At 42.7% G+C, this 12,903-nt stretch overlaps 1 protein-coding gene across 3 annotated transcripts in view; it reads left to right on the top strand.

Moving 5' to 3' along the window:
* The window catches only part of Eip78c (Ecdysone-induced protein 78C), a 71,524-nt gene that overhangs the window by 4,443 nt on the left and 54,178 nt on the right, over window positions 1-12,903 (top strand). For 2 of the 3 annotated variants that reach the window (XM_071771832.1, XM_071771834.1), the window contains exon 2: window positions 9,817-11,893. The exons of the other annotated variant lie outside the window; for it this stretch is intronic. In XM_071771832.1, the coding sequence (XP_071627933.1) occupies window positions 11,551-11,893 (343 nt within the window). In that variant the 5' untranslated portion in view covers window positions 9,817-11,550. The remainder of the gene's footprint in view (window positions 1-9,816; window positions 11,894-12,903) is intronic. 3 annotated transcript variants of the gene reach the window in all.

The following is a 12,903-nucleotide window of genomic DNA, read 5'->3' as shown; positions in this document are numbered from 1 at the left end:
TTCTTATATAAAAAATCATATAAATAATACAATATTTCCTACATGCTATTTTTTTTTAAATAAATCGTACAACAAATAAATTTTTACATCTGACCTACTTTTGGTTTCTAGAATTGCAAAAATGATAATAATAATTTGCATTGTTTAAAAATAAAGTGCAAAGCTTAAATGTCAAAAGTCTCAGTGATTTAGTCTCAATAGTTATATTATTATTATAGAAACTAAAAATTATTCAACTTAATTTAAGACTTTAATCTCATTGTTCTGAAAACAAGCTTGTTTATAAAGTTGGCCCATTGTTGCGTTGAACGTTTCATACGTTGGTAGTGTGATAATTTTGTTAAAACTGCGAGAGAGAACATTAAAGATCGTCGTTAACTTTTTCTCGCGCCGGCTATTATTATATATACGATGTGATAAATAATTCGCAAAGCGTTGCATAAAAGAGAGAGAAATCATCGGAGATAAAAAAAATAAAAGTGACGGTTAACAATTTGATGCCACATTATGGTGTCAAGAGAGAGTATTAAAAACTAGAAGAGAAACCTCATAGAAAACTAATGAATATATCTAAAAACATCAAGTAAAATATGTATACCTTTATAGGTTTATTATTCAAATGAGATTTATTTTCCCATATTTTTATTTTTTCTAATTTCTTGTTTCACGCTTCCTTTTAAATCTCGCATCGTTTTTAGCCGATGCGAAAAAAGTCCAGCCAGATCCGTGCTTGATACGTTATTTAATGAGTTTTCGGTTTTGTACACGTTTCTGTGACGCGCGATTTATTTCGCAATAAACTTTTTCAATAGTGCTATACTTATTAGAGAAAGCGTAGATTATTGAAAAGATGCAAGAAATTCTTTTGACCGTGCATACATGTCAAACCGGTTTCCTTCATACGCAACCGTGGATTAAAAGATCGCATGCTAATCCATTGTTAGTCAAATTCCGCGCGTTGCATGTACGCACACATGCATAGAATTTATCCCAGAGATCCTGCGAAACCTGATTTAAAGCAATTTCCAGCGTTTCTACCAGACCAGACCTATTCTATTTATATTCGACGTTTCGGATGCATCTATACCGGTTATCTGTAGAAACAGTACAAAAAGCATAAAAGAAATATCTCACCGATATTGATTGTCGAGACATAAAACCGTGAAAAAATTCTAATTCTCATAGAGATATTTTACGTGAAAGATAGCTAAGAGAATTTTTAGAAGTGCAAATAGATAGAGTCAACATTTTATTTTTCGAGTAATTCCCAGTCCAACCCGGAAAATCTCACTCGAGGGTTGCCTACCAAGCGAACGTAATGTCGAAAATTGCGGCACAATCGACGACGTCCCACGATCGCGACGTTTTCATCGATGAAAAACTTTACCTTGCCGAATTGTCTCGAGAATCCGTCATTGGGAGAGTTAGGAGGTTCTCGCATGGACATTTCGTACACAATGTACCGAGTTCTCGCCTGACAATAACAGGGCGGCGGGAGAGAAAAGGGAGAGAGAGAGAATGAGCACCGCTGCCTCACCACGGTGGGATGAGGTTCCAGCTGTAGCTGGCGTTGGATCGATTCAAAAGCGGCAGCAAAGCGCCCCACCCTATTATGTGTTTTCTTCAGACCCCTACCCCTCGTGTTCCAGCCCCCGCTGCTTCTCGTCGCGCGAATCCAGCCCGCCACCCCTGCCTGCTACAGCCCCCTTACCGCGCTGCGCACCCCCTGCCTCGCTCCCTCCCACGGGTTCTATCGCGCCGGAACGGTTTACTGCTAGTCGGAAGATCTCGACGACCGGAAGTTCCCTTCGCGCGCTCCGCTTTAATTGAAGATAATTCCTACCCCTCTCATTGCTTTTTACCCCGCACCCTCTTGTCCTCCACAAGCGTTGAGAATCCGAAGCGTATCCCCAAGACCAAGATATTGGTCTTTCGGTCACCGGTGGACGGCGCCTTAATGGGCAATTGGCTGCCGGGGGAGAATTTCTGGAGTCCCCGTGAAATTATCCGGTTGATAGCCAATTAGGCACCCTCATTCGTCGCTGACCATCGTTCATCGGAAGGCAAATGTGTCTCTCGGTATTTGCGGGTAAATCAGAAATGGCAGGTAGTCCCTCGTGGCGTATTTACGTACTTACTTGTACAGTATTTATCTGTCGCGCGTGTTAATGTAAAGAACACCTTAAGAGTATAATGATTTAAGATAATAATTTATCAAATCACGTATTATACACAACAAAAGTGGAGGAATAGGAATGCAATTGATTGATCTTAGCGAAACTCTGATGGAAAAATGCTGGAAAAGATGTAGATTCCCGTTTTCCAGATTTAGTCTGCATAACTTTTGTTACCGTTATGAATGTAATTGCATACATTAAATCACGTTTTTTCAGCAACGAAAGGGTTAAGGACGCATTTACGCTATATAAGAATATTTTTTTATGTAGGTCGCGGAGAGATAGCGATATATTATTATCACATTGCGTAAGACCCAGCGCTCTATAATTATGAGCATAAACTTATAACAGTATTCGCTGAATGAGGAGGCGTTAAGCTGTCACCGTACCGTGATCGAACTGTTATACTGTTATGTTCCTTTATCAAGAGATCGATGCATTGGAGATCGCTCGATCGCAAGCTATTAATTCTGTTATTATTCCGATTTTACATTTTCCTGGAGAATTCTCACGATCAGGCAATTAAGCAAATTCGTCTCGAATACTATTAACGAGTCTTTCCGTGTCTCGATTATATCAAGATTCAATACAGATTATGTCATCACACAACTTTCACCTTCAATAGATCAGTTAGATCTGTATGAACGCACGTGAAAAAGCGCAAATTATAAATTTAAAAATTAGTTATCATTAATATCCTTAGGTCTATTAAATTAATATTTTAAGAAGTAAAGAAATTTGATATTGATATATTTTTAATTAATAGTGAATTATCGAATCGCATTTTGAGATTAACAAATATATAAATATAATGAAAATTAGATACTAAAAATCTTGCTACCTAAGAATTTGACGGAGAAATAGTTATATATGCGCATATATGACATTTATTGAGAGATCAATTATCTCTCATATTGTTGATTTTTTATATACTTCCTTCCTGAATTGTTAATAAACTGAAAGATGACAATTTCACATAATATAGCTTCTTAATACTAAGCAATTCATCAACTATTAGCGCTTTAATCAGATCAAGTCTGCCAATAAGTCTTTACGAGTATTTATAGCTTTCCAATCAGACAGAGCTCGCAATCGAGAGAGAGAGAGAGAGAGAGAGAGAGAGAGGAAAAATGAAAAAGGAATCGGGGGGAAAGGGCGAAAGAGACAAAGGGAGTGCGCGAGGAGGAGTTTATAGGTATTCGCGAATAAACCGCAGCCGCGGCAGCGCGAAAGCTCCGATGAGGGGAAATGCAGCGCGCGGCTCGCATAATGTAACACACAAGTACAGAGAGAGAGCGAATCGATCTGTACGTACGGCTCGCGCTCGCGCGAATGCAACCGGTTTCCCAGGTTCATTATACCGCGGAGCCGCGCATCTCCTTTCCTGACAAGTGTGCGCCGTGTTGGCGCGACCACACCGACGACGGTAGTCCCGCCGCGAAGTTACTTACGCCGGACTTCATCCCTTTCTCGTAAACGCTCGGCTGTGTCTCCTCTCGTCCCGCCGCCGCGCCGTCGCCGTCGCCGCCGCCGCCGCCGCCGCCGCCGCTGAGGTCCACGATCCACCTCGATCAGGAAACGCGCAGTCGTTGCGCCGATCGTGGAAATAAGTCATCGAACCGCCACGGTTCACGATCGGCTGCGCCGATACCAGCGCGCTGCTTGCCATCCTGGGAACGCGCGGGATAACATGTGTCTAAGATGGCAACAATTCTCTCCTTTTTCTTTTTCTCTTATACGCCGAGATGTCGTAATTGTTTCGTCGAAGGTGCGATCGAGTCGAATTCGAGTTAATAAGTTAAAAATTTCAGCGTATTTTTGTCATGTATGTTTAGAGATTTAGATCCTGAAATTTATTCGTAATATTGTTTCGGCGCATCCGAAAGTTCTTGTTAAAAGATTAAATATTGAAACTGAGAATTTTAAGATGGGGTGAAACAAACATTGGAACATCCCATTTGCTACGACTAAGAGATTCGTTCATTACTATTGTCGCGAAACGGCCAAGTGTTTTGCTAGCCTTGTCAAAGTTCTTTATCTGATTGAATCTTTCTTGCAAATATCTTTTCCAAACTGAAGCTACTTAAGCGATCGAGCGCTGCCTCGGGCAATTCAGCGTTCCTTCTCCTCTCATCGTGGCTCTTAAAACTCTCCTCGTGGATCGCTAATGCGTCTTTTGTCGCCGCTGACACCCTCGACGGATATCTGTCGCGCCTCCCTTTGGCCGTGCTTGTCTAAGAGAGCCGGCGGACAAAGTGCCGGTGCGAATTCTGTTTTAGTAGCGGGCCTGAGGAAAGAAAGAGAGAGCCCGTTGGTTCGTATACGTTCGTTCGGCTCTCCCGGCACTTCTCGGTCAATGAACCGCGTGTTGCTGGCGAACCCAGTTGGTCCACTCGCGCGGCGCGCGATCCCCACTCTACTAACTTTGCCGCGTCCCGCGATTTAACCCCCCACTGCAGCCGCGGCGCGGCGGCGACCACGTCAGATCGGTCGGTCCACGTTTTATCCCTACCGGACGGACCGCGATCCTCCACGACACGGCTCACCTCCGGCTTCTCCCGATCTCGTCCTCCCTCCCCCTCCTGCCGTTCCCTCCGTCGCCGCTGCAATCCCTTCCATCTTCAGGACTCACCTCCGACCCGTTCGCTTAATTCTTCTCGTCCCCCCCCCCGCTCTTCTCTTTTCCATCTCGTCCACCCTTCTGGTATCCCCCTTCGCTTCCCTTCTCCCTCATCGCACCTCTAACCACCTTCTTGCCTCTCCGAAGTACACCTCCCGCTCACTCTTCCTCTTTCTCTCGCTCCTTGTTTCTCCTCTTTCTTCACCCTTTCCTCCATCCCTTCCCCATCGCGCAATGTCGTAACACGTACGACGGAACGCCGGCTTTAACTTACCTCACAGGTGAGCGCTCTCGGCTGTACCAGGGAGAGGACGAAGGAGCCGTCCTAAGGGAGGGAGGGAGGGAGGAGCAAAGAGAGAGTGAGGAGCGGTGCGCTCGTGAACGAGCGAAGGGGAGAGAAAGACGGCGCGAACGTAGGAAGGGGAGAGGGGGATCAAACGGGAAAGAGAGAAGTACATGCGATCGAGGAAGACGGAGCACGGGAAACATGCGGCCATGCGGCGGAGGGCCCATTCCCGGCACTCGCGCGAGAACGAGCGGGCTCGACGCGCCGCACGCTCGCGGATCGCGCGCACGCACGTGATCGCGCACGTTTTCGCGAAAAACGTTCCGTCCGATCGGTACTTATACCAATTAGCCTAATTCCCTGGACACCCCTTCACGACGGGGTGCCTGCGTACGCGCTTCTCTCTGTCTCCTTCCACCCACCCTCGGGAACTGCCGCTTCCGTTTGGTTGCGCCGTCACGTGGACCATCCCTTCCGATGATACCTTCAAACGGGAGCAAAGCGCTCGATTGTCCTACGATACGTGCCGATCGCGACGATCTCGTAGAAGCAGTGAGTGATATCCGGTGGTCTCGAAGTCGCGTATTATTTATCGAGAGGTACAGCGACGTTTTGAGTAGACCCGTGAAAGATAGTATCTATCTTTTCCAGATGATATTTTAGAGAATAATTGTATACTATCGATGTCAAATACTCTTTAACCGCGATACTCATGAATGTGACTGTGTGACTCCTCCGATCAGTGTGATCGCGTGGTCGTGCCTCAGGATTTCGAAGTGGCGTTTCGAGAATCTGAGATTTTGCGAGAAACTCGTGATTGTGTATAAACTTGTCCGGTGGTGTTGAGAAGGGCTTCGGGAGAACTCGGTTGAGAGCCTGTCTCGCCCTCGTGGATTATACTCTGAACCAAATCACTCCAGTGCATCGGGGAATCTTGTCGAAAGAGAGTCTGAACGTCGGTGAGTGTGTTTAGGGACCGCTCGCGCGCAGGTAAACTCACGGAGCGTGCAGCGTTATTCGCATGTCACCTTTTCAGTGCGAGTCGCACACGACCGGCGCGGCGGGGAGATAATTGCCGAGGAAATTGCAAAAGTTCATTGCACTTTCATTCATACCTCATTGTTTCGTGAAGCGCGCGAGCAAGCGGAGCGAGTCCGCGCTGTTCCGAGGTGTCGATTGCGGGAAATGATGAAATTACTATTATTTCGCGGGTGTTAAATATAATATATATATATATATATATATATATATATATATATATATATATATATATATATATATATATATATTATAATGGAAATCCCATAAGCACGTATCTTTACGCAATCGTTTCAGATTAGACGAGTCGAAGATGAGAGAAAGTGTCGTGTCAAAATAAATCATGGAGTAAGTCCAAGACAGTTTAATTGTAGCCTCCGGGTGGCCACAGGATAAAAACAGATATTTATTTTAAAGCAATGAGTAAAACGAGCTTGAGGGAAACAGCGAAATCGAACTGTCACGATCGTTTAAACATCTGCTTCACTATATATACTTTAGCGATTGCTAGAGGAACAGCAACGGATGATTGACGGGTTAACGGGTTATCCTTCCTCATATCGCTCCTGAATTGCCTTAACTTTCGAAATATTCTAAGCCCGTGCTGGAACGCACGCGAAAGACGAATCGCGAGATGTCGGGAGGTCGAACGTTAGTTTCTCGACGAGGAGTGCGTCTTCGTGCGGTGTCGATCGTCACGGATCGATTCAACAGTCGCGTTCGATGATCGCGCGAGCACGTGGCTCTCGGCGCGATCGCGCGTTCCCAGAGAAATGCTCTCGCGTGTGCGCGCACGCGCGAGATCTCCGCTCGCGAGCGTAAGGTGAACGCACTGACTTGCGACGCGGATGGAACGCGGAACCGAGCGGGCGATGTGCGAGACAAATGATCGTCTGCGAGGCCGCGAAATTCGCCGCCGCGCCGGCAAAATTTGCCCAATCTAAAGGACAAAATTACTTCTTCCCAATCGACTCGAATGAATAAATTGTTTTCTCGCGATACGATAAGTCCAGTAAAAATGATCTGATATTATGAAATGGAGGAACACTGTCTTTTTGCGTTATACGAAATGTTCGGTAAAGAATGCATTCTTGGTCAACAAAACGATATTTCTTATTAGAAATCTCTGAATATTTTCTCTTTTCTTAAAATAAAATTGAATGTTTACGTTCCTCAGTTTCTCTGATTTATCAATTTCTTAATTCAATCTTTGGGTATTTTAAGAATCTTTTCTGAAATTTTCTTATGACACGTCTGGTATTACAAGAACACGCAATAAATGACGTTTAATATTATATTATACCGTAATTTATAATATTTTTAAACTTAATAATTATTTATTAAGAAAACAAGTATTAAGAATAATAAATAAGAATAGATTATTGAGTAGTTTTCGACTTTTATTTTATGTTTAATTTTGAGACTTTGAATTTAAATTTGAAAGTTATTTAAATATAAAAAATATTCAAATATTTAAATAATCAATATATTTGTGTATTTGAATATTTAAAATATTCAAGTGTATAAAATATTCAAATATTTAAAATACGACTTCATTAAAAAATTAGTGCGAATTGATTGCCACGACATCGGAGGATCTATTATGTTACCGTTCGGAAAATCATTTGATAAAAGCACTCTCATTTTTCATTGTCAGTTGTTGTTCTACCATAGACATTCACAATTTTTTCAACGATCGGAAAGTTTTCGAAAGTCGGTTTTCCAATCGAAACAACCTTCGCGTCATCATGATTGAAGAAGATTGATATCGTTTCATCACGTAGCGACAGTACACCAATTCGGAAAAAGATTCACGATTGCCTAAAAACATACACGATATTGCTGTCAGAAACACGCTAATTCCCAATTCGCGTGTCACAGGAACATAATATAGGCCCACTAGGAAACTATCACGGAAAAGGTTTCTATGAAAATAATTTCGCCTCTCATCAATTGTCTTATTGTAGACAGATAGTCAGATATCATTCGAAGTAATAAATAAATAAATAATCATAAATAACATCACGACAAATGTCTTAATTTTGCGAATCAAAACCGCTATTATATTTATATTACAATTACACTGACCGATGCTTGATTCAATCGTTGGCAACTCGATCGTTGCACTCTGTATATCGGTCGACGAATATCTAACCGCGCGCGAATTGTCACAAAACACTTGAAATTCGCGAGGCGGAAAAACAAAGCTGGCTAAGAGGGTAGGAGGAAGGAAGGGAGGAATTGACGTCGCGGGAGGGAAGAAAAGACGGGTTAGAGAGAGGTGGAGGAGAGGATCCGAAGCGAAACGTGCAGGTGAGAGAGCGAGAGAGCCAGAGAGCAAAAGAGAGAGAGAGAAAGACGACAAAGACAACGATAAGGAAGAAGAGGGGTAGATGTTAACGGAGGAAGGGAGGGGGGAGGAAGGTTGTGACCAAGAAGAGGAAGGAGGAACGAGTCAGGAAGAAGTCAACGTCCGAAGATTACGGCAATGACATTCACTTTTTCTCACTCTCTGCCTCGTGTTTCTCTCGTGCTCTCCGGGCTTTTTTTCTCTTCTCTCCTCCCTCTCCTTGTTTCTCTCGCGATTCACCGGCGATTCTCTGTCCTCATCTCTCTCGCTGGTGCGAAAATGCCGGAACATATAGGGTGGAGTAACTTGGGAAGTTACCTAAAAGTCTTTCGGCACGATTGGCCGTATTGAAAAGTTTTGAAGTTCGTCAACTTCATTGTTATGCAAAAATCAGAAGCGATCTTTGCGTAAAAGACACGTGATTTCGTTAGCTTATCTCTCTCACCGCATGATGCGGTAATAAATAATTTTTCGGCAACAATTTTGAACGGTAACAGATTTCCTTTTCTAATATTGTGTTGGAAATCGAGAGACATGGAAAGAGCCAAGTGTGGTATTGCAAATCGTTTTATTGGAAAACTATTAGGAACAATAAAAAAAATTTTTTTTTTTTATAAATTTATTGATATTGTTTGCGGATCCATATTGCTGTAACCGGAAACAGAACGGCTAACTTTTTTAGAAATATAACTTTACATTTCTTAGAAATTAATTTGTCTCATTATTTTGCATATAAAAATATTAAGTTGAGATGATCGAAAAATGAATACTCTATTTTTATGAGACACTTCATATTTTATCTTGATATATTTTAATATGAAAACGTCTTTCTATAATATTTGCCTTGTAAAATATTCATTTTCCTAATTTATATTAATATTTCTATATACATTCCAGAATTGTCAAGAAAGTGTTAGATATGCAAAAGTTTTAACTTATGCAAATTTAAGAAATTCTTATTCATACATTAACAAATTTCTTCATTTTTTTATTCCTGTTTTTATCTTTCTGCAGAGTATATGAATCCTTCCAAGGGATTGCTTTTCTGGAGGAACATGAAATTTTAGAAATCCAATTTTCTTAAGTTACTTATTCTATTGAGCCTTCTATTTAACTCCCTGAATTTTTGTATTTTTACAAAAATTCGATCGTATATCTTCTATAATTAATAATATAATTAATTAAATCTTATTCTAGCAATAAATCGGTACGATCACATTTATGCGTGCGATCACATTTATGCGTCTTTATTATTTTGCGATTGCGTTTCTTTCTTTCCGCGTCGTGCATATCGTTGTTTTGCCTTTGGTTTCTGATTTTCTTTTCGTTTTGATTTATCTTTCAGCGAGATGGCTCACGTGAAAAGTCAATGGACGTGTAAACCATTGAAAATTGGCGAGCGAGTTTGCGCTCGCGCTACTAGAAAAAAGTTTATCTTATAAGAAAAGGGAAAGAGCAAGAAGAAACAAAAGAGAAAGAGAACGAAAGGGAAAGAATAACTACGAGAGCGGCAAAGACGACGAACCACGAGTAAAGGCGCTCGGTCGATCGGCGTATCCCAAAAATAATGGGTTGAACTTTCGAGTGTCGTTCTCCACTCGTAAGAAGAAGCTGAAATGGAAGGCGAGACGACGTGCTGCTTCAACTTTCGCGTTGATTGCGTTCTTAACGAACGGTAGTCGGATCTGCTCGGAAATCGGCGCGTTTCGTCAGTCACAGATGGAACGAAGGGCCCAGGGATCGGTGCTAAAAGTGACGAAGTGTGAAGTCCAACGATAACAGTGATAACGTATTGTAACTTTCTTTTTAAACGCGGCAGTGCCTGTCCATCGCTCTTTCAAAATCGTCAAACAACCGCGCCCCGCATTCTCCGTTCTGTTCGTTCGGCTCGCATCGAGTGTATCGTCGATCTTCATCGTCCGCAGATCCTGTCCGTTATTTATACATTCGCGAGGAAATCTCGGGAGCGTAATCTCTCCATTCGCAACTTTTATCGCGCTCATCGCATTCGTCGCGCGCCCATTACGCGCCGTGGTCGAATTAAATCTTATTAAGCAGCGGCGTAAATGCAAATGCGAGAAACACGTAGCCGGGGGAAGAGCGGTCGCGAGATAGACGGAGAGGCGTAATACCTGCGAGGAAACGAGGAAACGTTACTCGCGGTTCAAGGACCCCGTGAAGTTACGAGAAAGACGAGCAGCAGCGGCGACGACGACGACGACGACTGGCACACTCGAGCGGGAAGACACGTTCGTTATACTTACCAAAATCGATCATCGACTATAAAACGTTCTATTAAAGAAGAGGTTGTCGCTTCTCAGACGCCGCCTGATGAAATGTTGAATAAATTAACGAGATACAGGATATCCTTTCGCAATAAAACCGTTTCACTAATGACGCTCGACGTGTCCCGCGAGTTATGTCGGTTCAGCTTACGCGACGTGTCGACGGAGACATCACTAGTGCTCTGCAATAGAAACGCACTATGTATGATATATAGAAGATGCTATCTAACGACTGAAATAACGTTGCACCGGTTTGTGTACAAGTAACGAAGGGGAAAGTTTAACGACGAAGTTGGATGAACAAGTTTCGTATAGCATATCGAGTGTCAAGCGTCGAATAATTAAACGAGCTTATTAAAGAAAGCGATCGCCACTTTATTATCATCAACAAAGTTCGACCGATACGTAACTCCATTATCTTTGAAGATTCGAAGAAGATAACGTTTTTTCTTCACTTTTCTATCCGTGCAAGAATTGCGGCCAAAAATCGACGTCACCCGAGGTAGCCGCGATTTTTGAAGATTTGCGAGAGGAGAATCGACGCCGGTTCCTCTCCCCGTGAAAGCTGCGAAAGTGCCGGTCGTCGGTAGATCGAGAGTCTCCGAGTTGTCGCCGGCTCTCGCAGGACCGTCGACGAGACAAGGATCGAGAGGCGCGCGCGCTCGCGCGCGAATGCTGAATGCCGCAGGCGGTAGCATCGCCAGCAAACGCGACGTGCACCACGTTGTTCGCCATCGGCGCGGCCGCCGACGCCGTGATCGCTCGTACGTATTACGTTCGATGCAATCCGTACAATGGACGTTTTCAAACTCGATCAGTCGCTGAGCGCGGGTTTGGGCAGCGCCCCGGCGCCGGACACCCTCACGCCGGAAGTGTCGTTCGACGCCGGCAGTGAGTTCAACCTGAGCTTCTTCGACGGCCCGGAGGAGAACAACAGCACCCAGGGCTTCAGCGATCCCGGTTCCGTGGGTAGCGCGAGCGCCTCGCCGCCCCCCGGTACCCCCGTCGCCGCCGCCGCCGCGACCGTCGCTGCCGCCACCGCCGCCGCAGCCTCCGCTTCCGCCGGTGTTAATAATCCGAACGCGCCCCCGCTGCCGATTGTCCAAGTGCCCACCGCCGGCATCGTCATTAAGCAAGGTTTGTTTTCATTTCTTTCTTATATCGCGCGATCGCGAATCTTTCGATTTTTATTTCTGCGCTGTTTTGCTTCGACTCGTTCGTATATTCGAGGAAAACGCCGCGCCACCAAAAATTTACGGTTGTCGGCGTTAATTTGGCAATCATGGTATTGCAGATATTATTACAATATCGCAACATGCATTTATACGCTACATGTTACTACAATTATTATGAAATCCCCGATAACCTTCTCTAAATAATATTGAGATATTATTACCTTGTTTACAAAATAATTTGCTTATTACGTGAAAACGATCATATTGAAAAGAAAGAACGTTTAATTAAATTATGGAGTATTTTATTTTAAAATTAGCAAGGAGAGAGAAAAATAAACTTTTCTAACGAAAACGAAACATATAAAAACTGGGAATATCACGAAAATGCAAATATTTCTCTTATTATTTTATATAAATGCATCGTTGCATCGTTGAATAAATTGAAAACGAAAAAGCAAAATGTAATGAAATAATTGCGAACATCTTCAATAATTTTCCTACATTTACATTGCATATAAACTAATTACTCTTTTTAATAATTTTAACGACTGACCGTTAAACGAATTTAAAATATTTAAAATACTCGTTGCATTTTAATGACTTTGTATTAACGGGTAATTTTAATAATCAATCAATATTTGAACATTCTATTGGAGAATTATTATATCGTCTCTCTTATACGTTTTAAATATATCTCTTTCATTAAAACATCGATATTTTAGCTTTTTAAAAAGATATTTAGCAGGTCAATAAAATTCATTGATAGAAAATCTTAAAGTAACCTAAGGTATCGACTTTAATTATTATTAACTTTATAGACGAATTCATAATCTTGCTAAAAGATAAGAACGCTACGATAAGACTGAACATTTCAGACGGTCAATCAATCACGACACCCAAACAAAACACAGTTGATTCAGGAGTTGATTGTGGAGTTTCGATAAAAATGATAGAAATCAAACAACCGATTAC

Source organism: Temnothorax longispinosus, chromosome 2 (assembly GCF_030848805.1).
Source record: "Temnothorax longispinosus isolate EJ_2023e chromosome 2, Tlon_JGU_v1, whole genome shotgun sequence".
In the NCBI taxonomy this organism is placed as follows: domain Eukaryota; kingdom Metazoa; phylum Arthropoda; class Insecta; order Hymenoptera; family Formicidae; genus Temnothorax; species Temnothorax longispinosus.
This window is presented reverse-complemented; position numbering and strand designations above follow the sequence as displayed.